The sequence below is a fragment of the Amphiura filiformis genome, chromosome 3 (genome assembly GCF_039555335.1).
Source record: "Amphiura filiformis chromosome 3, Afil_fr2py, whole genome shotgun sequence".
In the NCBI taxonomy this organism is placed as follows: Eukaryota; Metazoa; Echinodermata; class Ophiuroidea; order Amphilepidida; family Amphiuridae; genus Amphiura; species Amphiura filiformis.
In genome coordinates this window covers 79610139-79631928 of record NC_092630.1, presented here as the reverse complement: position 1 = coordinate 79631928, position 21790 = coordinate 79610139, and the positions used below count along the sequence as shown (strand labels likewise).

The following is a 21790-nucleotide window of genomic DNA, read 5'->3' as shown; positions in this document are numbered from 1 at the left end:
CGCCCGGTAACACCGCAAGAACCGGGGCAAGAACAGTCACAGTAGGTAGGTCAAACTATGCCTTTCTGAATGCTTTCTTGGATTGGGATAATTTGCCTTCTTACATTTATAGCCCAGGCGGCGGCGGTTGGTCAAGAGACGAATCTATTTCTGCTCAATGTAGGCCTACTTTTAAGTCTACCATGATCTGAAGAAGCACCTTGCTAGAAATGCCAGGGTGATCCTAGTTCGCAAGGCAAACTTAAAAAAACGGGCAAACAGACACATCATTTTAGGTCCTATCGGTATGACATTTTCGTTATTGGTGCAGAGCTACTACGGTATGGGTTCCCTGTAGGCCTACGGTGATCCATGAGTCTGCACCTGCTGATATTGTTTAACTACGGTCCCTCTTGTTTTTTGTTGTTTTGTTCGTTTCCTCGTTCTGGGCACCTGTTTGTTTTGTTTGTGGGACCCCCATTGAAATTAAGCCTTTGCGGGTCATCCTGACATCTCGACATTTATGTGCAATGTTGTTTCCTTGCTTGATTGATCTTGTTTTCTATTGTATCTTGTGATGACAGTCAATTTGTAAAACATGAAATGAAATCCTTGAGACAAGAATAGAATGGTTTTTCACAACTTTGAATTTTGATCAAGCAGCCTCGGCAAGAGTCAAGTTTGCTCATTTTCAAAGTTTAGCAATTGTCAGGTGTAGTGAGCATTACTATTAGTACGACTAAGTAAGATACTGTATAGGTGTATAGTTTCATATTTTGCAGTGACATATTAGGGGGGTATAATTTTCTTCGGAAGGGGGTCCCAAATATGTCAGTGACCGGAGTCAATTTTTTAATGACATCCATAGGCCTAAATAGTGGGCTAATTTTTTTTATGGAAAAGAAAAAAAACCCGATGCCCCCCCCCCCCCCTTCCACCTACATAGACTCAAGGCAAGTTATTCATTGCTGGAGCAAAGGTGTGGAGTGCACCAAAACTTAAGAGCGAAGAAAGTGTGTGGAGTGCATTCAAATTTCAACCATAAGAGTAGGCTAAAGAACTTCGCGCAGAGCGTACAAAAAATTGCATTACGAAAGCATTTTGATTAATTTTGAGTCAACAGCCTTTAATAATTCTATAACCCCCCTATTTCGGGTGTTAAAATTATACCCCCCATTTTTTGGTCTAAAATTCTCTGCCACCCACGTTTGGGACCCACCCTTTCCGAAGAAAAATGATAGCCCCTTAGTTTCATATTATTTGAAGTGAAAGTATATGTGCATTGGGATGGGTTCATTTGGCGAGAAACGCACAGAAATTTGCAATCTTACACCATTTTATACCAAAATAATACATAATAGGCCTATGCATAATTAAAACAGTAGGCCTACTAAGAACAAGAGACCTGATCAGTTTTAGTTTATATTTTCCTTTAAAAAATTAAAAAGGCCATTTTTTTTTCTTTTGATCAAGATTATTTTGGGTTTCTGGAAAACAAGTTTTGTGGACAAGAGGCCGTTTTCCATTGACCCCTGATATCATGTTCTGGTGTAAAACCAAGTTAAGTCTGTTTTTTTTTTCTTTTCCATTTTGTCCGTGAACATTTTTCTGGCATACTCCCCCCCACCTCCCCCCACTCCCATCCCATCCTGGCTATACTGATATCCGGTGTGATTGTTGTGATGGGCTATCTTCAGAAGATAACAAACCAGTACATAACTTGCTTGTGGAGGCAGGGTCAGCAGTACGGGCTCTGCTGTAAGCTCGCAAGCAGAGGATTGTAAGTTTGAGCCCTGGTGGTGCCATCATGTTGTGTTCTTGGGCAAATGTGCTTTACCTCACTTGTCTCTCTCCAGGGTAAAATGGGGAGCTGTTCTTTACCCAAGGTGAATTATGGAGCTATTATTGCCCATTGAACGCCACCCATAAAAGCTCATAAAGGCATGAGCATGCCTTGGGCATCAGTGGTGGCAGAAGCAATAACATGTATAGAGGTTCCGGCCGGGGGTTCAGGGGACGAGCATATTTCATTCCAGTTTTACTGGGACTTTATTTATATAGGGCCTAATTGAAGATCATAAAAATGCTTCTTTGTATTAAGAATAATTATATGCTGGAAGAGGCTTGCTTTTATTAGTTTTAATAGTGCCATTGATAGCACACTTATAATGTGCATCTTTATGATGCTATCTCCAGTACATATTTCAGAAATAGCTGTTATTTCATTTGCTATTTTGCAGTAGACACAAGACTTAAAACATGGAAACTACAATTTGATAGAAAAGTATTTTAATGACTGTGATTTTCAATACATAGGCCTAGGTACATAATCGTGAATAGCTGAATATATATTACACAGGAAACACATCTAGCCTACACATAATACTAGCTGAAGTTAATCTAAAAGTGAATATCTATACAGTGCATTGAAAGTAAAATAGAGGGAAATCTGTTAGATGTCCCTGGCAAATAAAAAAATAAAATGACATGCTGTGGACAATTTATTGATACATTATGTGAATATTAAGAAGAAATTGATTTGATTTGAAATTACTTGGTTGGTACTCTAGGTCGGTAAACATGAGGAAGATTTAATCTTTCCCTACATAAGTCCTTTTCAGAGGGCTGAGCTTTTGGAACTCTAGTGAGTGCTATCTTCAAAACTCTAGTGAGTGTCATCTTCACAACTCCCGAAAGCTCAGCCCTCTGAACTACTTCTCTAGGTAAAGATTAAATTTAGCTCAAGAAAATGATTTGTTGTGCAGCAGTGAGTCTCTTAATGATCACAAATCATGTGTTTGACCACATAACACGAGAGCGTTTAATCACAATAACCATCCCTTTCCTTATACAGGGTAGCCTATGAAGTTGTTGATAGTTTATAGTTTCATCATTTGAGAGAAACAATGGCATAGTGTAAGAGGCAAAGGGACAGCCACCCCCTGTAAGACGTTTATGCCTATTTTGTCCTTTTTCCTCTTTAAAACCCCCTCCGAAAAAAGTCCTGATGCAAATATAAACCATTAAGTGTTGTGATGCTGCCTCCTAATAGAATTTCATGCAAGTGATATCATAATTATATTTACTCAGCTCAATCACACAGCCTTATGACATAACTGAGATTTTCTCCACAAATTGACCCCATCAGATAAACCATAGATTTTCATTTATACATATTGCGGTTTAAAAAATTATCCTAAATTATCTATAGATTTTTATCATTTTTTACCCAGAGATGTGCATCTTTCAAATTGATCTCATCACAAAAGCTGCATATTTTCATTACACATTTTCATTATACATTGTAAAATTTTGCTAATAAAAACATGAAGATAAAAATATATTTTCATTATACATTGTGCTTTAAACATTTCTTTTAAATGTCCTATAGATGTTTCACACAAAGATGTGCAACTTTGAGATTTCAACCATTTTCTTGACGCTTTAGACTCCATTATCTGCCCGTAACTTGTGGATATACTCAAAGTCTGGTGTCAGCTTGCCATTGGATGCTATGATAGACTGTATGTAAAGAAAGTATTCAAAAATAAGAATATATTAAGTCTATAATAATATATTAATTACATTTTTTTACTTTGAGGAAACATGAGAACCAACGACAGACACATTTATGATGATCTTTCTGACCATAATTTGAAAACCCTTCAGAATGGCTAATGTATGGATAGTTAGCTGTGTGAGGCCAACCAGGTGTGTAGCAAGGTGAAAGAAATTGGGGTGGCCAAAGTTACGATCCCGGAAAGTGAAGTGAGCGATGCTGCTGCAAAAAAGTGAGGCTACCCACCCATGGGCATCTGGGGCCAACAGATTGTTTTGCCTGATATGTAAACTTGTATAAACACATGACAGTGGTAGCTCAATTCACTTATGTTACATGAAAGTTGCTGGTATGATATTATTAAATAAACACAATTTTCACCTTACAAAAAGTTGAAAAAGAGTTTGAAACTAGTCACAGGTGGGGGGGGGGGGCAAAATTACAGAAAATCCACTATTTTGGCCAATTTAGGAACATTTTCCCCCCATCCCCACAAAATAGTCACTTTCCCCCTTGCCCCAGAAAATATTCTGATGCCACCTGTACTGGTCACAACCCTCTATACTGAGAGAACATAACTTACCTTTTGCAAGCCTGGTTTGAACTGCCCTTCAACTAATGGGGTAGTTGCATCAGAAGTAGCCTGCAATGATGTAATCAAGGATAAAGTTATTTTCAGAATTATCCATTCACTGTTAGAATGGATGGGTATAGCTTTACCTAACCCTGGGTGCCATCATTTATGATGAACCCTTTTGGATAAAATATCACTCTTTCGTTGGGTGATACTATATGTTAGCTTATGCTTTGTAAACTTTACCCAACAATAAGGTATATTCAATGTTACCAAAGAAGAGTGATACTTACCCAAACTAAAGATTGTTCATGACACCCAGGATTGAGTTGGGTAAAGTGAAGTTTTACCCAACCATTCTAACTAACACTTGCTGATCATCATGTACCACTGTGAAGTAGGGTTCAGATTAACATGTTCATAAGTCAGCTAGTCAGGATATTAGTGTGAGGGAAAAGCCAAATTTTTGTCCCAGTTTGTCAAGTTTGTTTGTCCCATTTTTAGCCATTTTAAAGACACTTGACTCTTTGCCATCCCCATTTCCGATTTGCCTGTTATTATAGGTTGAACAAATAGTCTAGTACGAGGCGGGGTCTCCATGCAACCCTTTGATATAATTTTATAGTACTTGTTAATAAACTTCAATTCATGCACACAAACTTTATGCACTAGATGGCATAATTTGATATGTTTTTAACTGAAATTGAAGCATAACTCTATGGGTTATTTTGTGAGTCATCATACATAAGCAACATTAATAACCAAGCATACAACTTACCATTTCTGGAATCAATGGTGCTAATAGCTCTCCAAACAGATCAGTGGCTTCTGTTGGCAGCTGAGATGGCATATTGGCAACAGAACATACAAGGATTCCGTCACCATTGAATCTATAGCAAGAAAAAAAGTGGTATCAATTTAAAATTTAAAAAATGTGCAAGAATCTATAATGTCTTCATTCCATTCTGTGATGGTTCAAATAATAATAGCATTTCTCATAAACAATAATGATGACAGCTATGGTGATGGTAATAACAACAATAATGGAGACAAAATTGATGATATTCATGATGGAGATAACAGCACTGACGCTGAAAATTAAAACTAAGAGATCTTTACCCCCGGGGTTTACCATTCAGACAATACATATTCAGTATTGTCAAATAGGTCCACTTTTTGGGACAAAATGGTCACTGTTTTATTTGCATGATATAGCTCCGCATCTTTTACTTTACACAGTAATATTATTCATTGATTTGCATTCAGTGTATTGATACAGACACAGAAAACAATTACTTGGAAAATGATAGGCTTGTGAATAACTATATACAATGTACATTATACATATTGCATCATAGCATCAGAAATTTTTCATGAACACAAATGACAATTAGCTCATTTTCATAATATGCAAACTTACGTCATAGGGCTGAATTTGCCTGTATCCACATTATACAGATCAAATGGCTTCTCAATACTGGTGCTATCAGCTGATAATTCTATGGAACCACCTGGATCAGCTGTAATATCACTGATGGCAATCAGACGATGCTTTAGGCCTGTCGATGAATAATCTGGACGTTGACGCTTTGAAGCTGGCCCATCTGTTCCATTGGTTCCATTAGTGCCATTGGTTCCATTGTGATAATGAGAGCCAAAAAGTCGTTTGGTATCAGCCAAGGAAAGAGTGCGAGGCTGATCATATGTCCAGAGCACAGCATTTACAATGCAAGAAGTCCATGGGGCAAACTGTAAAATGAACATGGAAAGCCAAATGTTTGTATGCTTTCATTGCATGCAAGAGAAATTGTTTACTTATTACACATTACTTTATCGATGAGTATCTACCTGAGATGACTTCATCAATGAGTGCTATCTACCAAAGACGACTTCATCAATGAGTGTATCTACCTAAGCTGACTTCATCAATGAGTGCTATTTACTTAAAACAACTTCATCAATGAGTGCTATCTACCTAAGAGGACTTCATCAATGAGTGTTATCTACCTAAGACGAATTCATCAATGAGTGCTATTTATCTAAGCTGACTTCATCAATGAGTGTTATCTACCTAAGCTGACTTCATCAATGAGTTTTATCTACCTAAGACGACTTCATCGACAAGTGCTATCTACATAAGACGACTTCATCAACGAGTGCTATCTACCAAAGACGACTTCATCAATGAGTGTATCTACATAAGCTGACTTCATCATTGAGTGTTATCTACCAAAGACGACTTCATCAATGAGTGTTATCTACCTAAGACGACTTCATCAACAAGTGCTATCTACATAAGACGACTTCATCAACGAGTGCTATTTACCTAAGATGACTTCATCAATGAGTGTTATCTACTTAAGACGACTTCATCAGCAAGTGCTATTTACCTAAGATGACTTCATCAATGAGGGTTATCTACCTAAGCTGACTTCATCAATGAGTGTATCTACCTAAGACGAATTCATCAATGAGTGCTATTTATCTAAGATGACTTCATCAATGAGTGTTATCTACCTAAGCTGACTTCATCAATGAGTGTTATCTACCTAAGACGACTTCATCAACAAGTGCTATCTACATAAAGCGACTTCATCAACAGTGCTATTTACCTAAGATGACTTCATCAACGAGTGCTATTTACTTAAGACGACTTCATCAATGAGTGCTATCTACCTAAGATGACTTCATCAATGAGTGTTATCTACCCAAGACGAATTCATCAATGAGTGTTATCTACCTAAGACGACTTCATCAATGAGTGATATCTGCCTAAGACAACTTCATCAACAACTGCTATCTACATAAGACGACTTCATCAACAAGTGCTCTTTACCTAAGATGACTTCATCAATGAGTGTTATCTACCTAAGACGAATTCATCAACGAGTGCTATTTACCTAAGATGACTTCATCAATGAGTGTTATCTACCTAGGCTGACTTCATCAATGATTGTTATCTACCAAAGATGACTTCATCAATGAGTGCTATCTACCTAAGACGGCTTCATCAACGAGTGCTATCTACCTAAGACGACTTCATCAACGAGTGCTATTTACCTAAGATGACTTCGAATATGAGTGTTATCTAACAAAGCTGACTTCATCAATGAGCGTTATCTGCCAAAGACGACTTCATCAATGAGTGCTATTTACCTAAGATGACTTCATCAATGAGTGTTATCTACCAAAGACGACTTCATCAATGAGTGCTATTTACCTAAGATGACTTCATCAATGAGTGTTATCTACATAAGATGACTTCATCAATGAGTGCTATTTACCTAAGACGACTTCATCAACGAAGTGCTATCTACCTAAGACAACTTCATCAACGAGTGCAATTTACCTAAGATGACTTCATCAATGAGTGTTATCTACCTAAGCTGACTTCAACAATGAGTGCTATCTAACAAAGACGACTTCATCAATGAGAGCTATTTACCTATGATGAGGGTTCTCAGGTTTTTGCTGTTGGTGGAAAAAGCCGTGGTTTTAACAGCGGTTTTAACCACTTGGCAAAAACAGTTTTTGCCAGCAAAATGGCAAAAACTAAAAAAGTGATCAATAGTTCACTATATTCATATCAAAACAAATTATTAAAGTTACAATAATACTTTCCTGAGTGTAACAAGGCCAGATTTTGTTATAATAAGTAACATATTAAGAAATAAAATTCATGGGTTTTCATTGCTCACTAGACTGCAGTGAACTGAAATATGGCTTATCAAATTCAAAACTTTTTCATTTTAAAGACATGATGAGGCAACAAACATGTTGGATGATTCATGGAAAGCTTTCATCAATGAGTGCTTTTTATCAACGACTTCATCAATGAGTGCTATCTACCTAAGCTGACATTATCAATGAGTGCTATTTACTTAAGATGACTTCATCAATGAGTGTATCTACCTAAGCTGACTTCATCAATGAGTGCTATTTACATAAGATGACTTCATCAATTAGTGTTATCTACATAAATGACTTCAACAATAAGTGTTATCTAACAAAGAAGACTTCATCAACGAGTGCTATCTACCTAAGATGACTTCATCAATGAGTGCTATCTACCAAAGTCGACTTCATCAATGAGTGTATCTACCTAAGCTGACTTTATCAATGAGTGCTATCTACCAAAGACGACTTCATCAATGAGTGCTATCTACCTAAGATGACTTCATCAATTAGTGTTATCTACATAAGATGACTTCATCAATGAGTGCTATTTACCTAAGATGACTTCATCAATGAGTGTTATCTAACAAAGATGACTTCATCAATGAGTGCTATCTACCTAAGATGAATTCACCAATGAGTGCTATTTACCTAAGATGATTTCATCAATGAGTGTTATCTACCTAAGACAACTTCATCAATGAGTGCTATCTACCTAAGCTGACTTCATCAATGAGTGTTATCTACCTAAGATGACTTCATCAATGAGTTTTATCTACCTAAGACAGCTTCATCAACGAGTGATATCTACCTAAGATGACTTCATCAATGAGTGCTATCTACCAAAGACGACTTCATCAATGAGTGTATCTACATAAGCTGACTTCATCATTGAGTGTTATCTACCAAAGACGACTTCATCAATGAGTGCTATCTACCTAAGATGACTTCATTAATTAGTGTTATCTACATAAGATGACTTCATCAATGAGTGCTATTTACCTAAGATGAGTTCATCAATGAGTGTTATCTAACAAAGAAGACTTCATCAATGAGTGCTATATACCTAAGATGAATTCATCAATGAGTGCCATTTACCTAAGATGACTTCATCAATGAGTGTTATCTACCTAAGACAACTTCATCAACGAGTGCTATCTACCTAAGATGACTTCATCAATGAGTGCTATCTACCTAAGATGACTTCATCAATGAGTGCTATCTACCTAAGATGACTTCATCAATGACTCTTATCTACCTAAGCTGACTTCATCAATGAGTGTTATCTACCTACGATGACTTCATCAATGAGTTTTATCTACCTAAGACAGCTTCATCAACGAGTGATATCTACCTAAGATGACTTCATCAATGAGTGCTATCTACCAAAGACGACTTCATCAATGAGTGTATCTACATAAGCTGACTTCATCATTGAGTGTTATCTACCAAAGACGACTTCATCAATGAGTGCTATCTACCTAAGATGACTTCATTAATTAGTGTTATCTACATAAGATGACTTCATCAATGAGTGCTATTTACCTAAGATGAGTTCATCAATGAGTGTTATCTAACAAAGAAGACTTCATCAATGAGTGCTATATGCCTAAGATGAATTCATCAATGAGTGTTATCTACCTAAGACAACTTCATCAACGAGTGCTATCTACCTAAGATGACTTCATCAATGAGTGCTATATCTACCTAAGATGACTTCATCAATGAGTGTTATCTACATAAGCTGACTTCATCAATGAGTTTTATCTACCTAAGACAGCTTCAACAACGAGTGCTATCTACCTAAGATGACGTCATCAATGAGTGCTATCTACCAAAGACAACTTCATCAATGAGTGTATCTACCTAAGCTGACTTCATCAGTGAGTGTTATCTACCAAAGATGACTTCATCAATGAGTGTATCTACCTAAGCTGACTTCATCATTGAGTGTTATCTACCAAAGACGACTTCATCAATGAGTGCTTGCTATCTACCCCAGATGACTTCATCAATTAGTGTTATCTACATAAGATGATGACTTCATCAATGAGTGCTATTAACCTAAGATGACTTCATCAATGAGTGTTATCTAACAAAGATGACTTCATCAATGAGTGCTATCTACCTAAGATGAATTCTTCAATGAGTGCTATTTACCTAATATGACTTCATTAATGAGCGCTATCTACCTAAGACAACTTCATCAACGAGTGCTATTTACTACCTAAGATGACTTCATCAACGGGTGCTATCTACCTAAGACGACTTCATCAACGAGTGCTATTTACCTAAGATGACTTCATCAACGAGTGCTATTTACCTAAGATGACTTCATCAATGAGTGTTATCTACCTAAGACGACTTCATCAACAAGTACTATTTACCTAAGAAGACCTTATCAATGAGTGCTATCTACCTAAGATGACTTCATCAATGAGTACTATCTACCTAAGATGACTTCATCAATGAGTGTTATCTACCTAAGATGACTTCATCAATGAGTGCTATCTACCTAAGATGACTTCATCAATGAGTACTATCTACCTAAGATGACTTCATCAATGAGTACTATCTACCTAAGATGACTTCATTAATAAGTGCTATTAACCTAGGATAGACCTGAACATGTCCGTATAAGTGGACCATTTGTAAATTTGTCCTTCATTTTATTGTAAAAAATTTGACCTATTTTGTAATTTTTGCTTCAAAACAGGCTGACTTTTTTCAAACTAAAAGTGGACTTCTTTCTGGATTTTTGAAAAGGACAAAAACACTACTAAAGCAATGTCACATTTTACCTCCTCTGCAAATATAGAACGATATCTGTCTGGATGTGTACCGTATTCCTCCCTGCTGAAGCCTGGTTCACCTGATTTGCGAACCATGTGGTGCTGTCTGCGTAGAACAGTGGCATACACCTTACGCCTATCTGCAATGACAAGACAGAAAACAATTAATGGTTGCACTTTAGGTAGCTTTGAGCTATTTGACATAAGCTAAAATACACACAGATAGCTGGCAATATGTGAGCTAACATTCTTGATTGTACAACTTAATTTGGGTTTTAATTTCCAGTACTGTATCGTCATTCCAATAAGCACCCAGGGTGCTTTACAAAGCTATATCATTTTGGGTGGGCGCTTATTTTTTACCCGATTTACCTAATTTTTTTCGTAAGGGCTGTTTATTAGAGACAAATTTACCTACGATATAATAGGGTCCAGAGATGTTTAACTTTTCTTATTTCTCACAAACTTGAAATTGCTTACCGAGAGGAAGCTTTCATTCAGTTTTCTCTTGGACGTCTTCAGCCCCAATATTTGGCACATGGGGGCGCTGTTGGCTATTCTGAGCCACCGACACCAGAAGGGTCCAGAGATGTTCTAGTAGCTTTTTTGATACATTACAAGTTTACATAGGTCTTCAAATCCTCAAGTATTTCACTGTATTAATGTCTATCAGTCACCTCAACATTAATGGTACCCTTTAGCAAATTGAAATAGGCCTACCCTGGGTAGGTGCTTATTGGGATATGGGTTCTTATTGGAACAAATACAGTAATTGCAACTTAGGCCTATTTCTTAACGTTGTGAAATCCTCCACTTTGAAGACCCAATTAATGTCATAATTAACCATAAACTGCATATTTTTAGCTTATGACCTGTGTTGACCCCATCACCATGGCAACACTGAGACATATACATGTACAAACCACCATACCTCCATTCTGAGCAACAGCTTTAAACTTTGACGGCTCCACAAATTCAACAGGAAGATGGGACAGCACATATTGGGCACCCTGCATGGAGAAACATTCAAAACTTATTCTATTAGTAAAATAATGAATAAAAACTTGAAGTTAATAAGCAAAGTCTTGGTACTGTATATATTCACTTAGAAAGTATTAGTATCCCCACTTATATTGGTAAAATAGTCATCTTTATAACGTTTCTATAATACATCGGTATAATACCAGTGTTTTCATTGTTTTTTTAATTTGGATTGTGCTATTCTAGTTTAAATCTATACACCCCTATGGAAGACATGACCTTAATCTTTCACACAGGGGATGAAGGTTTCAAATTGAATCATACATTCAGGTAACTCCATTTGAAATTCACTCCCTGTGTGGAAGATTGAGGTGATGTCTTTTATAAGGGGTGTGTGGATTTCAACTGGAATAAGCCATTCTTTGTAAGTGAATATTGGATAACTTTGCGCTGCCTCACTCCTGCGTCTCTCTCTATCTCTATGGTGCTACTTGATTTGAGAATGAGAAATAGATGAGGCCAGGCAGATAATCTTCAATGCTATGTGGCTACATCTGCAAAATGCAAAAATACTGAAATTATTTGAGTGTAAGACTGTTTTAATATATCAAAATATATCAGACTTCAGTGACTTTTCCTTTTTTACACAAAATAAACAAGCTCTGGACAAAATGACACACAATACAGGTTGAATCAAAATGTCTTAGTACCCATCAGGCATGCAGTTGCATTATGGACAACATAGGATCCATCTCATTTGTAGGTTAATCTATCAATATTGGTCATGCCTCGTATGTTCTTCATCAAAACAAAGGGGTTGGTTTCAAAGCTGCGTAAAAAAGACCATTTATGCATATTTAAATAGATTTCTCTTTTCTGTTCAAACACTTTATGAAGTCTTGATTCAACTATGGAAAACACAGTTAGAAGTATAAGCCTACAGCTTTATTTCATAAGCTGCGTAATTCCTCAAAGGAATCTTTACACTAATCTAACTCATGAATATCTTACACCAAGGTATATCAAAAGATGTGAGTGACATTCTGAAGTTATATATGTAATGCAAAACTGCAATAAGATCCACTGTACCTTTGATACAGCTCCATCTCCAAGGAATACAAAAGTGATTGGTCCAAGCTGTTCATGAATCAATCCACTTGTAATCTCCTCACCAGCAGACTTGACAGCAGCGCAGGCTGATGCCAAAGTGGGGTAGCTGTGAGGTGCAGCTATGTGCTGAAACAAAATTGATCATGGAATAAATTCATTTAATTCTTTGAGATGCTATGAGGGAAAACCAGTCACAAATAATATCTGCTAATGATGTGTGCTAAGCTCCAGTGCTAAGCTGAGTCAATTTTGAAGTTATGAACTAACTTTACACATTTGTTTTACATTCCAAAGACACTTTTTTAAGGGATCGGATAGCAACATTTGCACCTTATTTGTTTGTGCATGGGACATGAGAGCACATCAGATAAAAATTGTAGGCCTTTTGGGGAAAAATGTATATCTTCAATACGAAAGGTCAAAATTTTCAAATGATGGATGACTTTTCCTCCCAGCTACATACCGTACACTTTAATTACATATCATTAGATTTATGTTTACTTCGAGGATTGTTAAATATCAAAAATATCAAAATATCAATTTTTGATAATTTGCCATAAAATATCATGAATTAAAAAAAAAATTATATCAACAGGACATTCCTCGTGTTGGCCATTGGTTAATTGCACACCAGACAGCTGACAAAAAATCCTTAAACTCAGGGTCTGTGGGAAAGATAGAATCTTTTGTTGACCAATCACCCATGCATAATAGCTGTAAGATTTGTTATGCCTGGTATAATTATTTGTAATAATTTTGAGCAATGGCTAATAGATAATTGGTCCCAAACCAATGCAGGTCTTTAACCTTTACAAGAATGTTATTTGCCACACAGCATGCAGCACTCACTAGTAACACTACATGTATTACTCTCCATGTACAACTAACTTTTTTCTTGAAGTATGGTGAATCCTGCACCTTTTGGCGATAAAATAGGTCTATGGTACAAATGTTTTTTGACATGAGGGGATGGGGTTGGAAAACATTTCTTATGCTTTTACATTTAAATCATGATGAATATCTAGCTGAACTCATTTCAGAATTAGACTGATCAAAAGGCTGAGAATGGTTCTGCCAAAATTGTCAAGGTATTAATTCCCAAAATGAACCTGATAAATGTAGATTTGAATATCGGTGCAAAATGTTGTTGTGGCATTTTTGTAAGAACTTACCATGAAAGGTGAATTGAAGCCAAGACCCAATAAGCGCAAACCCATTCCATGTAGGATATCAAGCATACCAGACAGCCCTGCAAATCGACCAAACACGGAATCCATTCTAGTGCCTTGGTAGTTACACATTGTCTCCCAATCCATTAGGCGAATGTTCTGTAATCAAAAAGCAAATAAAAGAGCAACTGTTCAGTAGGGCATTCAACTCAGGATCACAAGGTTATGGGTTCGAACCCTGTCAGGGCCAATGTGTTGCGTCATCGGGCAAGACACTTTATCTCGTTTGACCCACTCCACCTAGGTGTTAAATGAGGAGCTGTTAGTGGGTAGTCATATACTTGTGCAGTGCGACTGTTATTGTTGGCAATGTGATTGCTGTTATGCAAATGGCTATAATAATTTATTATAACGAACAAGCAGCTATATAATCATATAAAGTCCTGCAATTATTTATTTATTTATTTATTTTTATTTAAAGATGCTCACAGTGATAAAAATGAAGGTCTTTCAAACCCAGGTCTAAGATACAAATATCACAGCTGCCATTTTATACATACCCTTTTTAATATTGCATCCAGCATATCCATGTTATCTGGTTGTGCTTTGATAACATGAGCAAAGAATGAGTATGTCTTGTATGGGATGAGATCTTGAATGGGCACCTGCTTGATGCCAATGATGAGGGAAGCTTCTGACATATCATCCTCAAGTATGGCTCCTACTTTCTTGTATTCCTGTAAAAGTGTTATACAAACAATATAAAAAATAAGACCTTGTTTAGATTAGGGTAAATTGTAGAAAAATAAAAGTATCTATAGGCCTACCCTGCTTCATATTATCAGCGAAAATCCCATATGACAAAACTGTTTTCTTCATTAAAAAAAAAGCGCGGTGATACATAGTGAACAACGCCTAGACTTTGATCCACAAGCCTCAGCCCGAACCTCATCACACTTTACAGGTTTATTCCATAAACCATTAAACAACAATTCAGGGACTTTGCTGCTTCAAGAGCGCACACCTTAGACAATCCACAAATAACCGTCGCAACCAGGATCAGCTCCCCGAATTTCATACGGGTAACAACGAGACAAATTAGCAGCTAGTTCCTTTCAAGCTAAATCAAATTTTAGGCACCGCCAGAGTTCGAACCCGCAACCTCTCGCACCATAGTCGAACCCCTTATCAATTGAGCTAACTTGACAGTTCATTTGGCTATACCCAGCAAACACATAACCTTTGACAGAAATGTGTTTTACCAAAACGTTTTAATAACATGTCAGAAAACATTTTTGTTAACTTTCTGCAAACATTCTAACATAATGTTATTTATTGTGCTGACAGGATATTAAAAAAAATATTTGCCAACAAATATTTTACAATAACCTCTTGACAACGTTTTTAAAATGTACTTGTATTGTTTGGTCATATAAAATGTTTTATAAATATTTTGAACAAAAGCAAAAAACGTGTTTATAACACGTTTATAACATTTTAAACTTATCACATTTGTATTTGCTGGGTATTGGAATGAGATCTGCTTTAGATTTGATACCCACAAACCTTAGGGATACGTGACTCCGAGAACAGTGGTACCACATTCTCCAAGTGGTACACATAGACATTACTTTATTGTTGTCGTCAGTTGCTTATCTTTGAGTTTCGAGTCAAATTTTTGAGTCTCGAGTTTCGAGTCTCACATTTCGAGTTTTGAGTCTTAATATATCGAGTTTCGAGTCTCAGGTTTCGTGTGTCATATATCGAGTTTCAAGTGTCATATATCGAGTTTTGAGTCTATAAATTCAAGTTTCAAGTCTCAAATTTTGAGTTTCAAGTATCGAGTGTCAAATTTCGAGTCTCGAGTCTGAAGTTTCGAGTTTATAATATCGAGTTTCGAGTGAGTAAAACAAAAAAGAAGTATTTAAAAAAAGAAACTGACTCAAATAAAACGGCTTAAATGATAATAATAATATATAGGCCTTCTCTCTTGGATTTCATATGTCAACCACATTACTTCTTGCTCTTTGCCCAAAAATAGTACAAAATAGGGCATAAATTGCCAAGATTGGGCAATATTTTAGCAACAGTTATTAAACTAATTAAGAATAACAATATAGGCCTACGTCATTTTAAAGACAACGGACCTTTCATAATGGTCAATTGACATTCAAAACGCATTCATATTATTTTTGTGGCCAAAATACGTTTAAGTGAGCAAGAAAATAACTAATCATATTTTGCCCCCTTAGAGAGTTGTAATCAAAATTTAGACCCAATTTCGAGTTTCGTCATTACCATGATTACGGACCTTTTGTAAACATGGTAAAAGACATTATTAAAGATATCCCAAAGCCACTCATATTATTTCTTGGCCAATGCTATTGAAGTGACAGAGAGTTACAAAAATCGAGGCTAGAAATTTACACCCAATTTCGAGTCTCGTCACTTTTTAGAAAACGGACCTTTTGTAAAAGTTAAATGACATTCAAAAGTCACTCACTCATATTATTTCTTGGCCAAAATACTATTAAAAGTGGAGAGAAAAACGAAATAAATTTGCCCCCTACAGAGTTATAATCGAGACTCGAAATTTAGACCTATAAGTTCGAGTCTCGTCATTTTAAAGAAAACAGACCTTTTCTAATGGACAAATGACATTCAAAAGCCACTCATTATTTCTAGGCCAAAATACGATTAAACATGATTAAAGTGGGAGAGAAAAAGCTAAATAAATTTGCCCCCTAGAGAGTTATAATCGAGACTCAAAATTTATATGCTTTTAGCATAGATTCTATGCTTTTAGGCATCATCATTAAGTTTTAAACTAAAAGAAATAATTGTGAAAAAGTAATCAATATAATAATGACGCCAGGATGTCGTTTACATAAAAAGAAAAGTAATCCATGTAACAAATAACAGAAATATCCGTGTTTAAAGTTGAAATTAGTTCCATGGTTTAAATATCGCTATGCCTTTGATTTTGTACATGCAGATCGTTTTTAAACGCAAAAGCAAGAACTGAAATCGTTAATCATGTTGAAATTTAATTTGAAAAGATCTTCACATTTTTTACGTGCTTAGTGTTTATAAATTATCACCCCTATACCTTCACTGTACAAACCTTGGCCATTAAAGTTTTCAAGGGTTTATGTTGCTTGTGCTGGTTTTGCAGTGAGCTTGGAAAAACAGTGGCATAATCGACGAGAATTTAATCTGAGGTCCTGGGTTCGATTCCCGGGCGGGATCAATTTTAAATTTTTCTGCTTGTCTCCATTATTCTTTGCGACGGCGAACCAGGTGAAAAAAGTGTGTTTTAAATCAATGTTTGCACAGTATTTTTTTGTGCGGCATGAGAGCACATCAGACATATCGAATTGCATTCTGAATAGGCCCTACGAGGAATGTCCTGATATCAAATAATTTTGTGCAAATTTCATGTAAAATTATTAAAAATTGATATTTTTGATATTCAACAGTCCTCGAAGTAAACTTTATAAATCTAAAGATATGTACTTTTAACAAGTCTATACCTTAGCTGGAATGAAAAGCCGACCATCAGTTGAAAATTTTGACCTTTCGTATTGAAGATACTAATATACATAAAGTTTCCCAAAAGATCTAACATTTGTAAGTATTTTTGGGAAAATATATATCTTCAATACGAAAGGTCAAAATTTTCAAAATACGGACTTTTCATCAACTACATACACTAAGTAGGCCTTTACATATCATTAGATTTATAAAGGATTCTTAAATGTCAAAAAATCAATTTTGAATAATTTGCCATAAAATTTGTATTATATTGCGAATTTCAAAAAAATCAAAATGATTCAGAAAGGACATTCCTCGTATTCAGAATGCAATTCGATATATCTGATGTGCTCTCATGTCCCACAAAATATACAAACGTTGATATCCGATCCCTTTACAGCATGTATATTATTTTATAAACTTAGGTCTATCAGAATCATGGGCGTCAATCTTGGGCGGGGGGCGTGTCCCCCTCCGACTAATTTTGTGTTGCTTTTCAACCATTTTTGACCATTCAGGCCAAATCCACCTCCCACTTTTCACGATGGATTGATCAGCATATTGGGCTAAACTATATTGATCAGTAGTATACCACGCCGGATCTATAATGCAAAACCCAATACCGAAAAACGAAACGAGTGGGGACACGGGCCAGAGAGGGACAAAAGTTTGAAAGCGTTTTCTGGAGCTCAATATCTAAAACACTTTATTGTACCGGCCAGGAACTGGAACTGGCCGGTACTTATTAATTGGCTCAAGTTTGTTGTTGTTTCTAACTTTCTATAGATAGTGTATGAACAAAACAGAAAATATTGTCAAAAAATGATCGAGTTGTCAAGGCAAATAGAAATACCAAAATTGGTGTGTGAAGACAACAGATGTTTTGTGTTGATTTTGCAATATTAAGGTAAAATCAGTATAATATTTTAGGAACTTTCTTTCTAAATTGAAAATTTGGCAAATTCGCTGGTCCTCTTACCATGCACATTGACCTTATTAGAGTATAAAGCACAGGGGACAATATAATACTCAGTACAAGTTCCAATATCTGTGGTGTCAGTGTGTGGTCAATGGTCATAGTGCTTTTCAAGCAGGGTCGAGGTTATCTAGCAGCAATCTTGCTATAAGTTTATGAAACTGTTTTGATGTCATTACACATCTATTCCAGAAAACTTACACATGAAAATTAATTGGCAATTGGTGGGAGAGAATAATTGGCAGGACAATTGGTTCTACATTTAGGAGTTTCACAGGATAATAATTAGATGTTAGGATAGAAGAGGGTGTAATGTTATGCCCTTAATCAAAAGTCTGCTGCAAAAGCTATTTGCACTCACACATGATAAACAATTATCTTCTTTTGGATAAGTTGATTAACTTCATATATTTTGGTATAATAATGATGACATAAATCAGAAAAATGGAGCTCTAGTGCAGATGTAACGAATTATGTTCCTACGTATATCACTAGTCTTTACTTTAACCATGCTAACAAAATTAATACAATAGCTTTGGGTTTCAGTATGTGTAGGCCTATAATATATTTGTTGTTTATATAGTCCCAAAAAATTATTCTTGATATAGTGTTTAATATTCTGTGTGTTTAAATTTTCAAAACCAGATTGTTATGAATTAATCTATACTAAAAGATGCGAATGTTGTTTGCTTTTACAAATTTCATTTGTGCAATCACAATTATACTCATAGACAGTTTTGACGTAAGTGTGAAAGAAGAATACAAAACAGGGTGTAACATAAACTATTGGGAAAATTGCTAATGAATTAGCTTCCGAAATTCATAAGGATGTAGAAGGGATCACATCACATTTGGTACCAAATGATCACATTTGTGATGCGATCAAGCAAAATCAGTCGGAACTCGGAAATATTGATTTTGAGATGTAGCCATACAAAGGAAATATTTCCTTTTGTTTTCTTTTGTTTTGGAAACTCTTTAATTGCTCATATCTTTGGAACTGGTTGTTCAATTTCAATGGGGATTTCTGCAAAATGCAGCTCTGTAAATGCTTTTTACTATACGATAAGAAACTGAAAATTTTATATTTCCGAGTTCCGACTGATTTTGCTTGATCGCATCACATTTGGTGCCAAATGTTTGGAATTTATTTCATCTTATTTCAAATGTATCTAACAACGTAAAGACTGATTTTGAGAGAATAGCAACAAATGGAATTTGGCTCAAAATACAACCATAATCTTTACACTTAAAAATTATTTTTACTATATATTTATATTTTAAAACGAAATCTTATGTTACTCATTGTAATTCATCCTTTTGCCGGTACATCCCTTTTTAAAGGGATTTTTATTGTTCATAAGTTGGAAAAGCAAACCATTAAACCGAGGTGAAAAACCTCAAACCATTGTCCCTATTCATCATACCATGCACCCTGGGCATGCACCCCCTGACCCCATTCACTCCCGTTTTCCGTACCATGGCAAATTTGGATTGAACTGATACATTACTGTTTATATATTATAAGTCTTAAATAATAATAGGTTATTGTTATTTTTAGTAATTAAGTGTGTAATGAAGTTAACCTTATGTAAAAATGAAACAACTTAGCCTCAAATAATTTGCAAGTAGGCCTACGTGTACATCCGATGCGGACATCACCGTCCAATTTTAGGCCCGGTCGGATTTTTGGCGACTGAATAAATGCAATTGATTATGAGTCGCGGTCGGGCTTTGTTTTTGCTAATTGTCCTCATCAATTTATTTTGTTTCTCCTTTTTCTTCTCCTCCTTTTCCTTTCTTCATTTTCTTCAGCTGCAGCGAATATTGTTCGTATTGACGCAACTTCAGAAAAAATTATTGGCTTCTTACTCAAATTAATATCGTAAATGTGTAATGTGTAATTATGGAAATATACTGACTAGCCCCGGTCCCGGGACTAGCCCTATACACTGCGTTTTCTTGATCATCAAGATTAGATTCCTATAGTTAAAGAGCCCGGTAAAAAGCGAGAAATAAATAAATAAATAGCCTCAAAGTGTTTTAGTAAAATTGCTGAGCTTTTGATTCTAAAGGCGAAGAAAGGCTAGAAAATTGGTTTCAGAGTGATTTTCCCAACCACGACCATTTTGAAGCAGCATAAAATTTGATGGACAGACACACCTTATTTCTATTGGGACCTACCTTATCAGGATATGCTCGTCTTGCACTTGGTTGTACTATAACTTGAATACCAACATCCACCAGTCCTTTCACTTGTGTAGGATTTAATGGAGCTCGTCTCTCCCAAAGTGTTCCGTAATTCTCACGACGAATAGCTATCACCTTCATTTTCGATGTTTTCTCAGATCAGGGAAGTAAAACTAAATTGAAATGCAATCGCAATTAGGTAATAGCAGATACCTCTTCACTGTCAAGTTCCTCGGTAATTTTGAACGTGTATATGCCAAAAAGGACTACGCCAACTTATATTTCAATGGTCGTATTATGTATAGAGTTGAATTCATTCATTCGTCAAATACTTGGATGAAGTTCAATATAATATGCATGGTTGATTGTACAGGTCCACTCAGCATGCTCAGACAAAATAAAAGAGACGACGCGAATTTGCATTGATCATGCATCGATTTAGCTCTCGATGGCAGATAGCTTCAAACCATAGACTGTTCAAACTAAGAATTTAGCGATCTGAAAAAATATTGATTAAGGGATCTGGAATGAGCGTTTTGAGCGTTTCGACAGTATGATTTTTTTTTGGGACATGAGAGCACACAGACATATCGAATTGCATTCTGAATACGAAGAATGTCTTTCTGATATCAAATAATTTTCATTTTTAAATTCACGATATAATACAAATTTTATGACAAATTATTAAAATTTGACATTTTCACATTTTGATATATAACAGTCCTCGAAGTATTAAAATTTTATAAATCTATATTCTTAAAGTGTATATAGCTGGGAGGAAAAGCCGACGATCAATTGAAAATTATGACCTTTCATATTGAAGATATGGATTTTCCCCCAAAAGACCTATTTTTTTGTTTAGGGGAAAAAAAATCCATATTTTCAATACGAAAGGTCAAAATTGGCAATAGATCGTCGGCTTTTCATACATAAGCTCTTACATACACTTTAAGTACGGTACATATCATCAGATTTATAAAGTACTGTAAATATCACTAAATATCCATTTCTAATCATTTGCCACAAAATGTGTATTAATACATTGCGAATTTCAACAAATCTAAATTATTTGATATCAGAAGGACATTCTTCGTATTCAGAATGCAATTCGATATGTCTGATGTGCTCTATATGTCCCACAATAAATACTGTCCAAACGTTCATACCCCATCCCTTAAGTATTTTAACAATTGACCGTACATGTTGTACGCGTAAGTTCAGAATGCTTTTAGGCTTAACTTTGTCAGAATT

At 35.7% G+C, this 21790-nt stretch overlaps 1 protein-coding gene across 1 annotated transcript; it reads right to left on the bottom strand.

The window, feature by feature from the left end:
• Positions 1-2138: 2138 nt before the first annotated feature.
• On the bottom strand, positions 2139-20965 carry LOC140149217 (alpha-aminoadipic semialdehyde synthase, mitochondrial-like). The gene is made up of 10 exons (XM_072171436.1): positions 20534-20965; positions 14400-14576; positions 13843-13998; positions 12650-12796; positions 11511-11589; positions 10589-10719; positions 5533-5861; positions 4891-5002; positions 4122-4181; positions 2139-3501 (listed from the first exon to the last, which is right to left on the bottom strand). The coding sequence occupies exons 1-10, from the start codon at positions 20678-20680 to the stop codon at positions 3424-3426; spliced, it is 1416 nt and encodes a 471-aa protein (XP_072027537.1). The 5' UTR covers positions 20681-20965; the 3' UTR covers positions 2139-3423.
• Between the last annotated feature and the right edge of the window lie 825 nt (positions 20966-21790).